A 21,466-nucleotide genomic window follows, 5' to 3' on the forward strand; every position below is an offset into this window, starting at 1 on the left:
AGACTGTACAGACGCATCCCTAGCCTGCAGGCTAGTGGCATGTTGTGTTTCTATGGAAAGGGGGGAGGATGGGAGGGTGCGAGAGTGACGGTGGTATAAGTGGGGAGAACAATGCTATGGACCATCGCTCAGCCAAAGCAAGGGTTGGGGGCTGCTGCACACACGCTGGATTCTCAGCAGAGAAGGTTGTCATTGGCCGCCTTGGCCGAGTTTTATATTGTGTGTGCACTGAAGTTAATAAATGATTGGAATCCTCAGCTATGCTGTGAAACACTGAGTTTGTAGATCAGATAAGCAGGAAGTGTAAGGTGAGATGATGTTAAGCCTCGTACACACGCCTGAGATAAGTTGGCTGAGGCGGCTGATAACGACTGACTCAACTTACAGTCAGGTGTGTGTATGGCAGCCGGTGACCCCCAATCTGCGAGTGATCCGCTGGGAGGATCTACTCACCTCCGGCGACGCTGATCACATTATTCGCGCTGCTTCCCTACCCGCTGCGCAACATACCACACGCGCCGCTCGCCGTCCCTCCGTCATCCCCCGTTACAGCAACGCAGTGCGTCGTCAGCACATGTGTGCAGCTCAGCCTAGCAATGCTTTAAAGGAATAACAGTAGCACAAAGCGCTTACAGCATGGATCAGTAAAGTATTTTTGGTTGTTTATCCATAGAACAGGAACAAGAAAGAACACAACAAGCCGATTTACTAAGTCATCTCCAGTGGGGATATTATGAGTAATCGAGCAATACTGAACTCGATTTTTTATGTAAATTATCTGCTGTTAGTTAAAGATTACAGCCCTCTAGGTCATATTGGAACATAGCAAGGCTTGCTAAAAGCTTGGTAAATTAACAGTGGTGTGATTACATTCTCCAGCAGGCACTAACACAGTAAGAACTTTATTTTTCTTTTCAACAAACTCAGGATGTCCTGGACTTGTTTAAAAGAAAAACAAACATTCATGCAAAAATTGACAGCAGTGGATACAGTAATAAGGATAAAAGAGGTCACCTAATAACCAGGTCTTATGCAGAGATGCCAGCAGTATATGAGAGAGAGAGGAAAAAAACTGGAGCAGGAAATGAAAAATGTAGCTATTGTCATTTTCCCCCTGTTCTGTTGCACGCTGCTGCTGGAGTTTTAGGGGGATTTTTTTTAGTAACTCACTGAAGTTTGCATTTGTTCTGCCCTGCAGGAGTTTTACTAAGCAGGTTTCATACATTATTATATTTATTTACATATTAAAGTTATATACTTCTGATTTTTTTTTTATAGGGAGGATTAATTTGTTAATAATAAGTAGAACTTGTCAGCGAGATGTATATAACTCCTACTTGCATGCAGATTTTAAAACAAACTCGAAGCGACCTAAAAAAAAAGGACTTCGATACTAACCTAAGAAGAGGGAAGGCTCAGGATCACAGATCCTTCTTACAGGATCCAGTCCTCTCCCCAACCCCTCGCTCCCCCACTGGTCTGGTCCCCTCTTGGTGGCTATATCTAAATTGGCTGTACACTCCCGCTACTCCATACTCACACTAAGGGCCTATTGCTACTAGTTCTGCATCCGTTTTTCTGGATCCAGATTTCTAAATGTGGCTTTAGTATATGGAAATGATACAAGTATACCCTCAAACTCCAAGCCCCTTTATCACTCTCAGTCAGAGTTTTGGGAAACCCTGACTTAACCCCTGGCACAACAACTAAGTTTAACTGGCTTATCCCAAATGGTTTGCTCACTTTAGCTAACTTTTTACATTCAGGTACAATTATCCCTATTTCTTCCTTAAAGGAACACTATCAATACCCAAGTGTTCTAAAATGACAATGTACAAATAATGTCTAAGTAGCTGTGTAAACATTTTCCTACTTTTCATGTTAAATATCAGAGGCAAAAGCTTTAATTCATTGTGTGTAGGATTTAGCTCTATTGGGACAAATCATTTGCAGTGGGAGTGTCAGCTTCAATGTTGTTTTTTTGCTTATCAGACTACAGAGTATTTCTCCCTGAAAGCAAAAAAAAGTAGGAAAAGCTGTGGAGTCACAGATTATTACAAATGTTTTAAATAAGTTACATTTGTACCTCTGTTCTCCTGCAGACAGCTCAGAAACTGGCAGCCTCTGAGAGCTCTCACACACACACAGAGTTAGGCCTCGTTCAGACTATACACGCTGCCGTGCGCATTTTGGCAGCGCGTATAGTGTGCGACACGCAAGAACGGTAGAAGGGCATAGACAGCCCTTCTACCGTTCCCATCATATGCGCTGCGTGGCAGCGCGATTGCGCTATCGCGTACTGCACGCATTTTTGGGAATCGCAGCGCAGATCCCATTCATTGTAATGAATGGGATCTGCAGCGCAGCGCATAGGAGCGCAGATGGCGTGCGATTGGACGCGTTGCGTTCCGATCGCACAGCCATCTGCGCTAAATGATGTGAACGAGGCCTTACACACAGAGTTAACAGTGAAGAAATTACACTGTGAGGGAATTTGAGGAGAATTCCCTCACAGTGTAATTTCCTCACTGTTAACTCTGTGTGTAACTCTGTGTGTGAGAGAGAGCTGGCAGGAGAGTGAACAATGAGGGGAGGGGTCCCCTCATTGTTCAATCTCCTGTCAGAATTCAGCAGACTGCAGTCAGTTCAGAGTGAAAGGAATTTGTTACAGTAAACGAAAGAAATAAGCAAATGAAATGTATACATCATTATTTACCAGCACTACAGGAACTCTCTCAAACTCAGGTTAAAAAAATGCATGTTAATCAATAGTGTCCTTTTAATCGAAAAATAAAAGCTGTAGACCTCAGCAAATATTTTAATTGCACCAATCACTATTGGGCTTCATTGGGACCAGTACTGATCTGGCCCCCACCTACTTTGAGTCTTGATGTTCTGGGTCACCTTTGGAGGGGAGTATGCTCTCATTCCTGAAAGAACTGTTAGCTAGCCACCCAGCACTAAACATGTCATCTATGCTGGCTGCCTGGGAGAGGGACATGGGTTTACCAATTTCTGCAAAGAGATGGAGCCTTTGTTTCGTTTTCCTAATGAAAGCTGCTACTACTCATTTCTTGAAACAAATATCAAAATACTATATAGGGCCTACCTGACACCTGTTAGATTAATCAAGCAATATCCGGACATGTCAGACCTATGTTTTTGTCACTGTGGTCAACAGGGCCCATTCTATCACACGTGGTGGACCTGCCCCGTAGTTTCACGATTTTGGGCTGAGATAGTTGGCCTTATTGCTGATGTCCTCAACTTGTCCTTTAAGAAAGACCCTGCAGTCCTTCTGCTGAGCAATAAACCCTTATCAATGTGACATCCTATTCACCGATTAGTCCAGCATATAGCGAACTTGGCAAAATCATACCTGGCCTCTAGGTGGAAGGATGCACATTTAGATCTCAGGCATGTCATTTCTAAAACTCATCATACTATGATAAATAAACAAATGGCAATGATTACTGAGGATCATATAGATCAATTCACCAAGACTTGGATGTCTTGGGTTGATTATACGGATGTGCCAGGCCCCTAATACCTGATATACTTTTAGAGGTCATGATTCTTTGGAGTATATGAGTATGTTTATACATTTTCTCCTTCTATATAAGTAAGGTTTGATGCTGTCTATCTTATATGCATTGCTCAAATTCCAGAATATTCTCTTGTCCCCATGGCACTAACTCATTCTATTCTACTTTATCTTTATTTTTTTCCTTTTTTGTTGAAAAAATTGATTGCATCTGATGCGCATTATACTATTAGGATTTTATTACTCAGGCCCCCTGCGAGGGGACTTGCATAATAATTAATTGCGCTACGATATAAAAACCTTTGAAGCGAAAGTTTTTGACATCATGTTCAGAATTCTTGCTATCACTGTTTATACTTTCCAGGAACGGGAAATGCAGCAGCTGAAGGAACAGCTCCAGATAGAGAAAGAAAAAGCACTGGAGCTGCTAAAGGAAAGACTGATACAGGTGAACACAAATGTCCATGAAAGAGTTGCCATTGCTTAACGGACTCTGTTAGCCCGATTACCAGCGTGTGAGGCATTGTCCAGATGGCACTGTGGATAATCTTGTACAGTGAGTACAAAATATTGTGAACGATAAAGAAGACACAGCATACAGATACAGCAGTAATCATTGGCGCTATGGCAAGTGGGAGCACAGGGGTGGATGGGCAGTGGATCCACACGTTGTTGATAGATACAGTAAGTTTCAGTAGAAGAGGGATGGAAGCTGAGGTCAACACTGCTGGGTCCACTGTTGGTAAATTGCTTCAGGGCATAACACAGTTGTACAAAGAAATGCAAGAAATTATATTCTGGTGTGTGGCAAAACTGGGTGGTGGTTGCAGGGGGAGTAGAGTAGCCTGCTTGGGCTACTTTCCTCCCCCCGCCACCCATTTTTTCCACATTGAAGCACTTTACTAATAAAACACTGGACCCAGCAGTGTTGACCTCTGGCTCCATCTCTTCTACTGAAATAAAATATTGTCAGATTTAGAGCAGGACTCTAGGTAAAATGTTCTTGCTTAAAGTTCACACTGCATCTTCGACTCATAATATACACTTATACTTACTTGTTACTATCTTCTAAGCAGCAGGAGCAGCAGTCATGGGACTGATTGGGTAAAGGTGACCATACATCAGGCGACTTGGTGGCCGATCAACCTTCCAATTCAATAATTATTATCGAATTGGATGGAAACTGGTCCTGCCAAGAGCATGCCTGATTGACGATGTTACCATTTTCGGGCCGAGCATGTCGATAGGACATGCTGCAAGATGTTGGGTTGTCTTGGTCGGGTGTGTCTGCGGCGCTAACAATGAGCGATATCGGGACGAGCGACAAGAGCGCCAAAACCCCTGTTTCCCAGTGCATAAATGTGAATGTATGTGTGCATTTATACATTGCCTATCCTGTGTCGCAGTGCCTGTCAGTCTTCCAAATTTCTGCACTTCCTTTAGCCCTATACATTCTCTCTACTTTATGCAGTGGTATATCTGCAATACAATTTCTTGTATTGTGGAAGCTTAGAAGATCTGGGCCATGCTTGCTCACTAACATGCCTCCCCCTTTCCCGTCCTGAGAGAATATATAAATACTGGGCTCAGCCCGGCATGAAATGCCTAGAGGGGTGGTATAAATCACAGAGAACACTGTCAGCATCAACAGATGGTGATTTCTTATCCATATTGGCATAAATCAGTGTGACAATAAACTTATGCTTCAGTGAGTTCTTGAAAACAATGACACGTGGCTGAATAGAATGTATCTAAATTAAGAGATGTGAAGTCCATAGGTTTGAGCAGGCAAACCATCAGTTGAGTTGGGTCGTGGATTAGGCGGAGCCACAGGCAAGTAGATGCAGATGGTACCAGCACACCAGGTTTCTATGATCGTGCTCCATATCCACAAGTATCTGACTTTCCCTTTATCAAGGCATGTGGTGTACATGGTTACAAAGAGTATATATATGTGTGTATATATGTGTGTGTGTGTGTGTGTGTGTGTGTGTGTGTGTGTGTGTGTGTGTGTGTGTGTGTGTGTGTGTGTGTGTGTGTGTGTGTGTGTATATATGTATGTATATACTGTATATATTGTCTTGCACTCTGTGTAACCATGTAAACCACACGCCTTGATAAAGGCCACTCGAAGTCGAAACCAGCCCCTTACAAACATCAAGAAGTTTTAAATCAGGATGATACCATTTATTGGCTAACTACAAATGAATAAGAATAAACAAGCTTTCGGCCTTTATTCTTATTCATTTGTAGTTAGCCAATAAATGGTATCATCCTGATTTAAAACTTCTTGCTTTTACTGATGGCTAACACGGTACAATACCCTACTGCTTACAAACATCACTAATAGCCACTGTAGGTTATATTTGCAGATCTACATGCAATTAAAACGTTGCTGTATACTATGGAATGTCTCTTCAGTCACAGAAAGGGATTTGTAAAACACTCCTCTACTTACTGAAGTGATCTCTTGTGTTGTGCACATAGGAGCACATAGAGGAGATCACCAATCTACAGCGAGACCAGCTCAGAGAATCTGGTGGACCAGAGAGTCAGTCCTTAAAGCAGCAGCTTCGGGAGAAGGACAACGAGCTGCGAGCCATTCAGAGGAACATGGCCAAATGGAAGGATGAAACTGCTACAAAGCTCGCCCGCAAATTTGAAGAGGAGCTCAATGGCGAACTTGAAAAGTAGGTTATTATAAATTCAACATGCATGAAACATGCAGTGCTCCTCATACTTTAATACAAGTAAATAACTGCAAAGCTTGGGTTATGCTATCTCCTCTCTGTATATAGTCCTGAAGGGTTTTTGCATAAGTGGTGGACCTGCTGGAGTACTGGCATCGGCTGACTGTGTCAGTTTGTATCCCAGGAGGGTATTACATTTGTTGTATTCTTTAAAACTTCAGTCTCATAATTATAACTAGTGATACTTGACAATATGGTCACATTGGTGTATAAACAGTGTTGAGTGAGCAAAAAATGATCCTAACGTGCAAATTTCCTCAGATCCAGGAAAGAAGTGAAAGTAGGTTAGTCAAATCCAGCAGCAGCTGAAGAACTATCTGGTAGCAGGTTAACTACCCAACATCTAGATGCTTTGAACTAAGTTTATTTTTTTCCCCTGGGTCAATGAGAATTTACGTACTACGATTTTTTTTTCTGTTCATCACCATAAACATGAAGTATATGGCTTCTCAAAACAAGGCAGCCAATTAAATATTGTCTTAGTGATGATGTTGTGCTAATTGAGGTGAAAAATGTAAAGCCAATGGCCAGTGGCCAGTTCCAAATGATCTCTAACAACTTCCTGTTGTTTGTCTTTTTGCCGCTGCAGTTTGGAATGTTTGTGTTTTAGTAGCTATTTCTTCCTACAGATGCAAAGTGGACTTCTTAAGAGAAAGGTAATATAAGGCTCTGGGATAATAGACATTAGATATGTAGTTAGATGCTGTGTGCACACACACACTTTTTTGCCTTATAGAAGATAAAGGGTCAGTACATCCAAAATTCATATTTAAGTTTCTGATAATTGCTGGAATGTTAAACAGGTTCCACACACCGGTCGATAGGTTCAGAGGCAAAATCACTGCTCCCTGCTAGAATTCTATACATGAGTGGTAAACCCCACAGTAAAGCTACGTACACACATACGACAACGATCGTTCATTGTAAACGACGAGCGATCTTTTAAGTGATGAAAGAACGACCTAAGTAAAGTTAGCTTTTAAAGGTGTGTAACGATCTGATCATATGTTAACGAACGATCCGGAACAACGTCACATACTGTTCCTGGAAGTGACATCATAGCAAGTTCCGCTCGTACTTAACGAACGGTTCAAAACGTACGTTACACTGTAAAACTAACGTTACGTATATTACATTACAGTACAAGATTTCATACTGTAGGTATGTAGGTAGAGCATTTACACAATATAGCGTTGACAAAACATACAAAAATACACTCTGTCCTGTTAAAATGACAATTATGGTATAATCATGTAGCAATTAACGTGTCACAGGACACATTCATAGAACGAACGTTACATAAAAATGAAATGTTCTAGGGAGTTATAACGAAATGCGCATGTCAAGCCTAGTACGAACGACCGTTTTCTAACGATGTACTACTTTTGCAAACGATCGTCGTTTAAAAAAATCTGCTAAGGCAGATCTTTTGTTTTTAACGATCTAGCTCGTCCATCGTTTGACTTAATGATCGTTGGAGGTTTTTTTTAAACGATGGTCGTTTAAAATGATCGGGGAACAATCGTTTCAAACGACTATAGTCGCATGTGTCTACGCACCTTGAGGCTACGTTCACAGTGTTGCCTTGCATTGCATTTCTTGCAATATAACGGAGTGGAAAAGTCACATTGTTATACTAGGCGACGCATACACAATATGCCTCACCACAACTCTCAAAGTGTACCAGAGGCAAACCTCAGATTGACATACTTACCTAAAAAGAGGGAACCCTCTGGATCCTATAGAGCAGTGATGGCTAACCTTGGCACTCCAGCTGTGGTGGAACTACAAGTCCCATGAGGCATTGCAATACTCTGACAGCTCTAAGCATAACTCGGGGAGGCAGAGGCATGATGGGATTTGTAGTTTTGTCACACCTGGAGTGGCAAGGTTAGCCATCACTGCTATAGAGGCTCCCCACACCGCCCTCCGACCCTCCATTGCTGAGCACGGACCCCAAAGGTCTGTATGGAGGTCAGGGAAATGCTCTTCTTCAGACATGGGAAGCTTCTACAGCATCCAAAGTCAGTAAGTATGAATTTTTTATCCAAGGTTCACCTCATGTTCCCTTTAAAATGCGCGTTATGCGGTACCTCAGTGCATGCACCGTTATGCTGGTGGATTCCACGGCACCGCACTGCTATTGCACCGATGTGTACATAGAAAATCCCCAAAATATCCCGCTGCAAAAGGTGGCTGGGTGAAAAAAAAAATCTTTATTCTGACATTTTCTTTTCACCCAGCCACCTGGTGCAGCGGAATATTTTGGGGATTTTGGATATTATGGAGCTACCTTCCCTTGCTCCCTAGTGCCGATTGGTTGGCGAGTTGCAGCGGCCCTAATTTCTACAAAGAAGTGAACATACCATTACAATGTAATTGCATTGAGTTATCAATATAATTAATATATTAACCAACGCATTTCATCGCAATGCCCAACTGTGAACCTAACCTTATGCTGAAGACCCTGCCCATGAGGGGAAGTATCAATACCTCTGTGTAACCAGTGGTGTCACTTCCTGTTGACACTGAACTCCATTTTGTTCAGGTAGGATAATCAGGAGAAATGCTGCAATGCTCAACATTAGCTTCCCTCTAGGCTCTGCATCTGAAAGTATCCACTGTTTTCTTTGATCCCCACTTTGCAAAAATCCTGCACCACTTTCCTGAGCTGCTCTGCTCAATATCAGTGCCACGGGTTGAGTGGGACGCAAAATGGGCAGCTTAGGGAGAAACTGGACATGTGGTTGCTGGTCCTATAGCAAATGCTATGGCTACTACGGTGGCAACCATTGTACACCTACTTATGAGACAAAGCACAGTAAAACTGTGAAGCTGCATACTATAAATAGGTCTGCAATCCAGCAGTTAACGCTGAGAGCATAACATCCAAAGAAAATGGCGTTTAGGTCCACGCCTTTGTTTTACTATTTTTTTGGTCAGAGTGACGTGCATCTTTGATTGCAGTGAGCAGGTTTGAAATGATTTTTGCTGTCCTACATATGAAAACAAGGTCAATGTGCTAGGTTTAGATGCACTTGAAAGAGAAATAGCAGTACTTCGTGAAAATCTAGAAAATCCACAGCGTTGCTAACAGAAACTACCATATGGATGTAATTCCAATCTGATCCCAATCACTGGATTAGTGCAGGTGTTCAATATACATAACAAGTGCTCCTAATTTGTGCAGCTTCCTGCTCATTCACTGGGAACACACCTGTGTCAACGATTTTGTGGGAGTTTGCAATGCCTTGTGTTTGTTTGTGATTGTGTTTTACACCCGCGACTTTCTGCGATCATTCGCGATCTTTCGAATTGTGACACAATGTATTTAATTTGGAAACACAGGGTGCAAACTGCTGTGAAATTTAAAATTGCAAACCCAAATGAACCTGAACGATATGCGAATCCTGAGCAAGCCATTGACTACAATGAAAGTGTGCATTTTCCCGCCTGCGATTCTAACGTGTGCTCCCTGCCTAACATGCGCATTTCTGGTCAGTCTTTGCTGCTGATTAGCGCAATGTAAGCTTGCTTCCAATTCTAAAGATCTTTAGCTGGCTGCAAATTGAAATGAAAAGATCACTTTTAATAATGTGAAATAATAAAAAAAAACCTGTGCAGCGGCAACCTATGCTTTTTTGTTTCCCTTTAAAGGCTCTCATGAAATGTGTTTGTGCACTCAGCTTTAGTTTTCCTAGATAGTGCTTTACAATTAGCTACACTAATATAACCCATAGCCATGAGGGTGTAAAGTGTCACTACTGCAGTTTTCTGGTTTACTCCATTATTGCTTCATAGGTTTGTTCCTACTCTCATTCATCTTTTCCATATTGAGTTTTATTCAGAACTGCACAGGATGGAAGAGAGTCATGTGAGGGGAATTTGCACTACCTAATTTGTGAGCAGATTTGTATAGTCTGCTCTAAAATATGGTTGACTACTTTAGGGGTAGTTTGATTTTGAAAATTTAGTTTAACATTAAGACACATTTGTGCTAGGTTTGATGTTTAGGTCAGCTTCACATGCATCGGTAAGAGCTTGAAAGAGTACAGAAACAACCAGGCATTCAGTGTTCTTGCAAAGCTAAGCACACACTATACAATAAGTGGTAGACCTGGTAGATGGTTGTTATGTTCCTTATATCAATTTTGTATCTGTTATCTATCTACCACGTTGCATCATTAGATATCAGACAAGATTACAACAAAATCTTGCCTAATATTGATTGTGTCGCCAGCTTTGTACTGGACAAAAATATGAAGATCTTACTCACTTACCGTAATACTGCCCAAACCTCAGCATTTCTCATGGATATAATGGGAATTACTGATCTATATTTTCATCAAATATTGATCAGTAATGCACTAGTTTTTAATAGGTTTTCATTAGATTTATTGTCTATATTGAATCAAATGTCTAATCTATAATAACATTCTATTTGGCAAAACTACTTTGCCAAATTTGTTGTACCGTTCTGAAGCTCTGTGGTGAAAGAGATAAACTTTGGATAAAAATGGCCTCCATCTTCTCATATGAGAGGGGCAATGTTTCAGAGTTCTAAATGACTTACGGGCGACAGATGAGTTACTGCTGCGTGCTGACACTCTCCTATCTGTACAATGCTTTGCATTAAAGGGTTTACACTTTCAGTGATACACAGCATTCTCATGGCTAAAGAACACAGTGGCCCTGGCCCATATGCAATTAACTTTTTCTCCTGAGTTATCTCCTTGGAGATAATTTTTAGCTTCCTTTTAAAATCACTTTTAAACATTTTAAAATTGAAATAAGTACCTAAAAGTTGGTGAAAAAGTACTATCAAAATCATTTTGAGTATTTTCTTGCTTGCTGATGGTTTAAAAGGCATTTTATGGCAAGGTCTGAAAATATCACCTAGGCGAAAACGCAGGACAAAAAGTGGATTGCATATGGGCCAGTGTCTTTTCTCATAAAACTGAACAAATACAATGCATTGTTATATATATATATATATATATATATATATATATATATATATATATATATATATATATAGGTAGTTGCTTTTTAGTTTTCTCAGTGGTACTAATACTAGCTAGAGCTACTAATTGTTGTACTAATATTGATTTAACAATTACTAGTCCCATGCAGCCTGCCCTTCCCCTTTTCTATGCACCGTGGATGGTGACATCAGGATGGTGGGTGCCGGGCAGGTAAAAAGGTAGAGAGGTTATAGCCGGGCCGGCCAGGGAACAGGAGCAGCCAGCACACTGTGAGTGCAGTGCAGTGGATGAACCAGCATTCACACCTGCATTCAGGTGCTTTAATGTTTGCAAGATGTATGTCCCTAGGTCTGTGAATTATATAAATGGTTAATTATGCTTGTCTCCATTATATCCTGTAGAAGTTTGTCCAGAAGCAAAGCATCTGAGAGTCACAGGAATCCAGAGAGAGCTGGCTCAGCCATCCGCAGACTGTCACTGGTAAATAACATATGATTTCTCCTATCTCCTGTGCTTACTATAACAGACTGGGGCCCATATGCAATTAGGCAAGTAGTGATGCTCCGCCCCCATCCCATCGCACTGCCAAAAACTACATTTATAGGACTCTGCAGCAGAGTGCGCCAACAGGGTCATATGTATAGCGGTGAACCCACACGCCCTTCGCTGCCTGTTGCCGCCCCTCGCCCAGTGACGTAGTCCCTGCTGGATAGGAAGTACATTACTGGGATTGCCGACTTCCCTGTCATATTTGCACCATTCTATGTATGTGCGCCAGCGCCAACAAGTTTAACATTTCTGTGTTGCCCATTGACTTGCATGCATTTTGCTGCCACTGTACCACAGTCATATGTCTATGTATTTATTGTGTAGGGCCAGTTGAAGGGGAAGCAAATTAAATTATCTGTAAGTCTTTGGGATGTAGGTGGAAACCAGAGTCCCCAGAGGATACCCATGCAGACACGGGGAGAACATACAAACTCCATGCAGATAGTGTCCTTGCTGGGATTTGAACTGGGGACCCAGCGCTGCAAGGCAAGAGTTCTAACCACTATGCCACCGTGTTGTAATATATATTTTGGCTGGACTGAACCACAACTTTGGGAGTCGTCCAAAGATCTCCCCCTATTCCATCTTTACCCACAAGAGGCAGTCGGGAGGAGCTGAGAGAAGGCCCAGCCAGCCTTTCCCCTTCAACACAGAGCTGACCCTGCCCACCATATATCTGCACAGGAAGGAGCAGAGGGAGGAACTGGGCATGGTCCAATGTGCTGGGAAAACTACTTCCACTCTTCTGGCAGCTCCATAGTTTGTGCACACATCTCAAGGTTATGTGACTGTTTTTCCCTAAGGGGCCTTTCACACTGGCATGGTGCAGTGCGGCATTTTTCCACAGCTTAAAGGAATACTTAAGTGTCCTAAAAAAATGACTTGTACTCACCCGGGGCTCCCCTCAGCCCCCTGCAGCTGAACAGTGCCCTCGCCGTGTCTCTCAGATGCAGCTGGACTCGCCGGCGGCCACTTCCGGTTCGGCCGTCACCGGCCGACAGGCTGGGGACGCGGCTGATTAGCCGCGTTCCCGGCCGCAATAGCGCCTTCTTTAATGCTATTGCGGCCGGGAACGCGGCTAATCAGCCGCGTTCCCAGCCTGTCGGCCGGTGACGGCCGAACCGGAAGTGGCCGCCGGCGAGTCCAGCTGCATCGGAGAGACACGGCGAGGGCACCGTTCAGCTGCAGGGGGCTGAGGGAAGCCCCGGGTGAGTACAAGTCATTTTTTTTAGGACACTTAAGTTTTCCTTTAACACTAGGGCAACGAAAGTCTATGGGGTAGTTCACATTGCATGCGGTGGGGTGTGCTGCGCCCGAAGTACCCTTTCTAATGCGAGAGCATACCTACGTTACCGTGTGACTCCTGCGGTGAAGTGCGGCGGATCAGAAGTTATGTAAGTCTTTGGCAACGCCGCAAGTTTTACACGTCCCGCATTGCACGGGTTCGTGTTTTGTCAATACACTTCTGCGCACGTCATTGATTCGGCCACAGGAAGTGAGAGCTAGAGAAGAAGGCCTGTTTTTGGCGGTGTGGTCCCCGGACCTCAGCTCACCGCTACCGCCAATATGCAGTGTGAAACCGGGAACCACTGCATCAAATATGAACAATCTCTCTCCCCTGTACATCTCCTCACTAGTTTCCAGATACCAACCCAACCACAATCTCAGATCTGCACATGAGCTTCTTTTATCCTCCTCTAGAATTACCTCCTCACATTCACGTATTCTAGACGTCTCACGTGCCTCACCACTCCTCTGAAATGCCCTTTCACAGCACATCCGTCACTCTCCCACCTTTGAAATCTTTAAACGCTCCCTCAAAACTCACCTTTTCTAACAAGCATATTCTCTATCTTAGGCCATTCCCCCTTCAACCTCGCGTCAAGTTTAACTCCTTATTACATAACCTAAACTTGCACTGCCTGCTGTATACTGCATACTTCCCCATCTCTTATCCTTTGATGTCAAATAATATCAGGATAGATTTTACAATGGGCAAACACTGACTACATTTGTAAAAAAAAAAAAAAGCTATTTTATTCATTATTTTAATTACAATTCCTCTTTCACTAGTATTGCTAGGACATACAGTAAGCTGACTTCAAACTAAGTGTAACCTGAAACCAAAATGACGCTAAAAGCCCATGTGCATTAGACCTCATTGTATTTCTTATTGAAAAAAATAATAGTACTGACAACACTTCTTGCAAGTATAATGAGCAAGTGTTCTGTACTGTCTCTGCCTTGCAAAAATTATGGAAAGCTATTTAGTGAACTATTATGCCCATAAAATGTATTTTATTGGTGTTTAGAAGAAATTGAATTAAATGCAAGAGGATTAAATGTAGAGCAAGGACTGACTAAATGGTTTCACACTATACTTTTATTAGGAAACTACACTGAAGAAAAAGGACATGGAAGTGTTTTCTGATGTGTGAATCTGTTGATATTTCATTTACTACAGGAAAGAAGAGAGATCCCACACTTACGTTCAGCTTCATCGCCTTCCCTGAATGGGGTCACTCCACAGCATGACTTCAGTGCTCTAAAGATTCTGAGGAACCTGCAGGGGAGAGTGAGGGAACTGCGCTCAGATAATCGAGCACACCACGGAGGAAGCATGGAGGATCTGACTATGCTGAGGACTGACCTGGGGACCTCCTACAGGGACAAAGTGAGCAAACACTATCATATACATCTGTTACTGAGAACTAACCAATTATGCTCTATTGATTCTATTTATCTATAATCTATTACATATATTTATATCACCAATTTTAGGTTATTCGCATCATGCAGTTATGCCTTTGTTCACTGTACAGACGGAGAAGGCAATATGCTATTCCTTATGGGCAGGGCTGGATTTACCATATGGCACTGTAGGCACGTGCCTACAGGCGCCTGATGATAGAAAGGCGCCTCACTTTGCTCCTCGAGTGCCTCCCTCCCTCCTTCCCTATGCAACTTAATACCAAGGGTACATTTGGCTACCTAATACTAGTGGGCTCCTGTAGCTACCCGTGATGGGCAAGGGAAGTAAGGGAGAAGTTACAGCTGGGCAGCCAGCACTCTTGCAGTGTGGTTCGGCGGGGGTTTGTAGGTTCTTGGAGGGTGAAGTCTACAGTTCCAGGACACCTGTGCCTATAGGCTCCTGTGACGTAAATCCGGGCCTCCTTTTGGACATGTCACACTGTCAGCACAGAAGAAGAAATTTTTGCACACTATGTGCATTCATCTGCATTATGCCACGCACGTTTTTTTTGCCACAGTACCAAATGATTGTTAACGTGAAAACGCACACAGTGTGTGAAATTATACAGCAGGGTTGTACGTTTTTCTCCCACATGTGAAAATCGCATAACTCTGCCTTGCTGTTATTTTACAGTGTTCTGGTAATTGCCCTGTATTTTCTCACATGACTGCATTGCTAAGCACTGGAAATAATTACGTGCTTTCAGTGAAATGTTTTCTGAGATATTTCCTGCATTACTTTCTTTCTTTATGGTATGGACAAAATATAAATACAAACTGTACTAAAAATTGCTCAAATTTCACTTGTCCCCTTTCCTTCCAGAGACCTGTGATTATGGAGCGCTCCTTGTCAGGGGGTCTGAGGAAGTAAAGATGTACCGATCTTCCAGGCAGGGGTGAAAACACAGACTCATAAGTCCCAGTTCTGGAGTGACAGACATTGCCATTGAATTCTCAGCAGTCTGGCAACTAGGCATGTCTCTTTTGTAATGATATGTGCATGTGACTGTGCCCCAGCTTGGCCTTCAGCCTCTGCTTCTATGACAATGGGCCTCTATGGAGTGTGATGATTGCACAAACATCTGCCTGCTTACAGCTGTATTGAAAAAAATGTCATGGGTTGAATCGGTCGTATATTACTAGAAAGGGGGAAGGGATGTGGTAAAGATGGCAGTTGAAATAACCAGGGCCTCCATCAGAAATGTTTGGGCCCTTTACTGGGCAAACCTAGTGGACCCCTCTCATCCCCCCCTCCCCCCCATATTTCATCATGGGCTATCTCAATACCCCTCAATATTTTATCAGTTGTTTTCTCAATACCTCTCTCCCCGATATTTCATCAGGTGCTCCCTCAATACCCCCTCCCCAATATTTCATCAGGTGCTCCCTCAATACCCCCCTCCCCAATATTTCATCAGGTGCTCCCTCAATACCCCCATCCCCAATATTTCATCAGGTGCTCCCTCAATACCCCCCCAGTATTTCATCAGGTGCTCCCTCAATATCCCCCTCCCCAATATTTCATCAGGTGCTCCCTCAATACCCCCATCCCCAATATTTCATCAGGTGCTCCCTCAATACCCCCCCAGTATTTCATCAGGTGCTCCCTCAATATCCCCCTCCCCAATATTTCATCAGGTGCTCCCTCAATACCCCCCTCCCCAATATTTCATCAGGTGCTCCCTCAATACCCCCCTCCCCAATATTTCATCAGGTGCTCCCTCAATACCCCCATCCCCAATATTTCATCAGGTGCTCCCTCAATACCCCCCCAGTATTTCATCAGGTGCTCCCTCAATATCCCCCTCCCCAATATTTCATTAGGTGCTCCCTCAATACCCCCATCCCCAATATTTCATCAGGTGCTCCCTCAATACCCCCCTCCCCAATATTTCATCAGGTGCTCCCTCAATACCCCCATCCCCAATATTTCATCAGGTGCTCCCTCAATACCCCCCCAGTATTTCATCAGGTGCTCCCTCAATATCCCCCTCCCCAATATTTCATTAGGTGCTCCCTCAATACCCCCATCCCCAATATTTCATCAGGTGCTCCCTCAATACCCCCCCCCCCCCAGTATTTCATCAGGTGCTCCCTCAATATCCCCTCCCCAATATTTCATCAGGTGCTCCCTCAATACCCCCCTCCCCAATATTTCATCAGGTGCTCCCTCAATACCCCCTCCCCAATATTTCATCAGGTGCTCCCTCAATACCCTCCTCCCCAATATTTCATCAGGTACTTCCTCAATACCCCCCCAGTATTTCATCAGGTGCTCCCTCAATATCCCCCTCCCCAATATTTCATCAGGTGCTCCCTCAATAACCTCCTCTCAAATTGTCCCAATATCCCATCAGACGCTCCTTCATTTATCCCCCTCATATTTCATTAGGTGTTCTCTCACTTTGTGCTCATATTTGATCAGATAACACCACCCCCCCCACCCCTTCCCCCATGATAAGATTTTGATTATACTACAAAAGTGCTTTTATAAATGTCTGCGTCCCAAGTGGTGAGGCTTCCCCACATTTCTTGTCACTCTCTAACCACCTTGTTCAGAAGCAAAATGTCTCCTCAGCGTTATAACAAAAGTGTGATTATAACCACCTCGCTCTCTATCCAAAACTTACCAAAATGCTTGGCCTGGGGTTGGACATTTAGCATTATAGTGTAAGATGTGCACAGAAGAACACGTCACTGTGTTTACTGTACCTTGTGGCCTTGGCTGTATATTTTGCCCACCATATCCCACAACTTTCAACAGACACACATAACTGAGTGAAAACTGTCCTGCCCTGTGTATATACTATGCAGCCCTCATAATGACTAGAAACATAACTTTGCCTGTACATATTCCTACACAGGATGATTCATCCATAATAAATAACATCATAGAAACTAGATGCCTCTTTGGTAGACTGTGCCAGTGCGCAATAGCACTGACTCGTTTCTAGGGAAAACAATGTCAGTAGGTAGCATAATGCCTAATATTCTGAGATATCCAAGGAGCATTATTTAGTTACCTAGCAAAAAGTCATAAAATATGTGTTAATTATTATCAACCAATTACACAGCTGGTGTCATTTGACTACACTGAGGTCCGATGCTGACAGTATGTGATCTGCAGTGGTCTGTGATATTCTCTGAACTTTGTAACACCCCATGGGCTCTGTGACATCTTCATTCATCTCCAGGGGACTGAGTATAGCTACAATTCTCATACATGATGGAAAGCATGACATAAGACTGTGAATCTTCTCTATACTGTGAAATATCCGGTATCATTTTGATTTCAAATTACTTTGTATACTATCAGCAGTTGTAACACTGATGGATTTTTTTATTTTATTTTTTTTCAAGAAAAGGATGTGTAAAGTCTGGTAATACTTTACAACCAATAAACTCGAGCTTACTGGAATAATGTAACTTAAAAGTTAGTTTTACATGGTGGCAATCAGTTATTGCATTTTGTTCTTCCTAAAAGATATCATAATGATACCATCTGGACCACCAGAGTGTTGCATAAATTTTACTGATGACAGTCCCTCTCCTTAGCCTGCCCACTCGGGCTACTTCTCTAGACTGGTGGCTGAATAATGTAATGGTTAAGGGCTCTGCCTTTGACACAGGTGACCTGGGTTTGAATCTCTGCTCTTCCTGTTTAGTAAGCCAGCACCTATTCAGTAGGAGACCTTGGGCAAGTCACCCTAACACTGCTACTGTCTATAGAGCACTTCTTAGTGGCTGCAGCTCTGCCGCTTTGAGTCAGCCAGGAGAAAAGCACGATATAAATGTTCTGTGTCTTGTCTTGACTAGATTTGATAACAGCATTTTCAGGGCCGGATTTACCATAAGGCACTGTAGGCATGTGCCTACAGGTGCCTGATGATGGAGAGGCGGCTCACTTCCCTCACCTAGTGCCCCTCCCACTCCTTCCCGATGCAGTGTCCCAAGAAGAGCGCAAATGAGAGGTTACTCACCCAACTCTCAGCTTTCCACTGACAAGATCTCCCTTCAGTTGGGGGCACCACTAGCTACTTAATACCTCTGGCTACCTAATGCTAAGGGACACCTGTAGGTACCTATTACAGGCAAGGGAAGTAAGTGACAGCTGGGCCAGCCAGCACACTTGTTGTAGGTCCATGGAGGGCGAAGTGTAGTGTGCTAGGACATCTGTGCCTATAGGCTCCTGTGATGTAAATCCGGGCATGAGCATTTTTCCTTATAAGTGGCACTGCACAGCTGGGGTGACTAGGCACCACCAACTTAGTGTGCATACGTATAAACCAACAGTGGCATGCAATAATTAACAGGTTTATGCAGCACCTCGTGGTACAGATGAAAAGTACCGTTTGGAGAACTGTACTTACCCACATCAATACAACTATTTACCTCTTATCAAAATACTAAAATGGTCCTCGTCCAGAGATCTGTATACAAGGAGTCAGGGCTTCTAATGGCAAGGGCTAGGCCATGGCAGTTTATGGCTGTTGTATTGTAAGCCCTATTCTGAATAGCAGGAGCCTCAACCCAGCCATTAGAAGCCCCATCTCCTGTCGTCTAGTTTTTTTCAATAGACATAAGATGGCATTATTGTGCACAGCTGCCAGCTTGGATCGGAGAAACACTAGGGCACAGTGGCCAGATCTCTGTATCCCAACATGCCAGATAGGTGGTCCAGTTCAGTTGTTACTTTTGGGGTAAAATAAATAGCTGTACGTATGTGCATACCTACATTTATCCTTTAAAGCAGACCTGTAGGCATTTATACTATCGAACACCTGCTGTTATTGAATAATGAGCTTTTTGGTTGTAGGAGTGTAGCCACACCTACTGCCCACTTGTCACCTAGCAGTATGACCATCTGATATCACGGGCAGCATGTTGCTATCAATATAGTGACCAGGAGAAGGATCACTATTTACATATGATTTTGAGTGGGTGCAGTGCAGGCTCAGAGGGGTCATAAGGTCAATCATAACACCTAATCTATCTCTGGTGTTTCCCTGCATACAGGTTCAATTTAAATAAGCTCATTAGTATATCTTAAATGTGTGTATTATTTATATTCTGTAAAACAAAATAAGTTTCAGAACAACGTATATTTTTATATCCAGTTACTTGTTTGATTGTTTGTTGATGCTTTCTATGTTATATATTAAACAATTTTTATATGATTGTACTTTTATATGTCTTTGTTTCTTTTCTTTTGTAAGAATGTGTATGTAAAAAGCCCAAACTCAATACATGCCAAGAGAAATAGAGACGCTTGAATACAAGATTGCTAGTTCCCTGGCAGGACCTATGGCTCCAATAATGGGCTAGTGATTGAGAACAAGTGAAAATTCCTAAACTGCATTTTCTATGTAGGGCTAAATTTCTGCAAATGCCGCATAGGTTGTGGCCTACGGGAGTTACTACACAAGGAAGGAGCTGAATGCTGAAGATGGATCTGCAAATGGAATAGGACAGCTTTATATGAAAAGGAAAGACAGAAGCTGCTATGTGTGGAGCAGAGAGTTGTTGCACATCTAAGCGTTAAAAAGGGCAGCTCAACATTGAAGAGGGAAGCCTCTGTAGTTACAGGATAGGGCTGTTGTACATGAATGGCCTCGTGGACGAGAGGGTTGCTGCACATGGGCTGTACATCAAAGATAAAAGCTGCTGAATGTGGAGGAGAGGGCTGCTGCACATCGGAGAGGTGGGGTGAGCTGAGCTGCTCTACACAAAGAGAGTGGTGTAGATGTTGATGTGTGTATGGGAATAATGGAATTGCTGTCGGTTGAGAAGTAGGCTTGATGCAAATAAGGGGCTGCACATGGAAGAGGTGAGCCTCTGAATATAGAGGAGAGGGCTGCAGATCATGGGGGGGGGGGGGGGATTGGAAATGGTAGAAGGGAGCCGCTGAATGTGGATGAGAAGGTTGCTGTACATTGAGGAGAGAATTGCTATATGTGGAGGAATGAGCTGTTGTAAGTAGAGCAGGGGGCAAATAGGCTGTGCATGACATAGGGAGAAAGCTGCAACAGATGGAGTGCAAGCTGAATTTGGAATGCTGGTAACTGTTACTGCACATAAACTGCAGGCTGCTGTTGCATATAAAATGCAGGCTTCTGCTGCACATGGAATGCCAGCTGCTGAACATGCAACATGGAATGCCGGCTCCTGTTGCTGCACATAAAATTCCAGCTGCTGTTTCACATGGAAGAGTGGAAGCCTAACAAAGGTTTCAATTCATAAAGGGCTGTTGATAAAAAAAAATCAGATCAGTAAAATACTGCATTCGGAATTTTAGACTTTTTTTTTTGCCAATTCATAAAGATTTCCACAGGTGCGGTAGAAGTTCAGTAATTTACCAAAAAAGATGGCTTCAATTCACAAAGACATGTACAGTAGAACACATTGGAGTTTCTGTTTTGTTACATGAAGTTCTTTCACTTCTGTGCAGTCAGGCATTACTATAGTTAAAGGCATCTTCGGCATCACTTTACATCGTTATTTGGGTTGAAAAAAGACATACGTCCATCGAGTTTAACCAAAAAATATAGTACCAGGACTGCACCTTCACATATCCCTGTTGATCCAGAGGAAGACGAAAAACCCTTACAAGGCATGGTCTAATTAGCACCAAAAGGGTAAAAAAAATCCTTCCCGACTCCAGATGGCAATTAGATAAAATCCTTGCATCAACACCACTGGGAATTAACTAGTAATTATAGCCATGGATGTCTTTCAACGCAAGGAAAGCATCTCAGCCCCCCTTAAAGGGAATCTGAAGTTATTATTATAATTTTTTATTTGTATGGCGCCAGCATATTTCGCAGCGATTTACAAAGCACAATAAGACGACAAGGGGAACATAGGTACAATAAAAAAAATGTACAGCA

The 21,466-nt window shown here is 43.0% G+C and overlaps 1 protein-coding gene across 6 annotated transcripts in view; it reads left to right on the forward strand.

Moving 5' to 3' along the window:
• Positions 1-19,761, forward strand: part of LOC137525428 (golgin subfamily A member 6-like protein 25) — a 127,433-nt gene extending 107,672 nt beyond the window's left edge. For 3 of the 6 annotated variants that reach the window (XM_068246513.1, XM_068246536.1, XM_068246545.1), the window contains 6 exons: positions 3,909-3,992; positions 6,032-6,234; positions 6,924-6,950; positions 11,681-11,759; positions 14,293-14,502; positions 15,403-19,761. In XM_068246513.1, coding sequence (XP_068102614.1) covers positions 3,909-3,992; positions 6,032-6,234; positions 6,924-6,950; positions 11,681-11,759; positions 14,293-14,502; positions 15,403-15,450 — 651 coding nt within the window. In that variant the 3' untranslated portion in view covers positions 15,451-19,761. The remainder of the gene's footprint in view (positions 1-3,908; positions 3,993-6,031; positions 6,235-6,923; positions 6,951-11,680; positions 11,760-14,292; positions 14,503-15,402) is intronic. The other 3 variants (XR_011022921.1, XR_011022920.1, XM_068246526.1) reach the window with 3 other exon arrangements.
• Positions 19,762-21,466: the final 1,705 nt, after the last annotated feature.

Source organism: Hyperolius riggenbachi, chromosome 1 (genome assembly GCF_040937935.1).
Source record: "Hyperolius riggenbachi isolate aHypRig1 chromosome 1, aHypRig1.pri, whole genome shotgun sequence".
Taxonomy (NCBI): Eukaryota; Metazoa; Chordata; class Amphibia; order Anura; family Hyperoliidae; genus Hyperolius; species Hyperolius riggenbachi.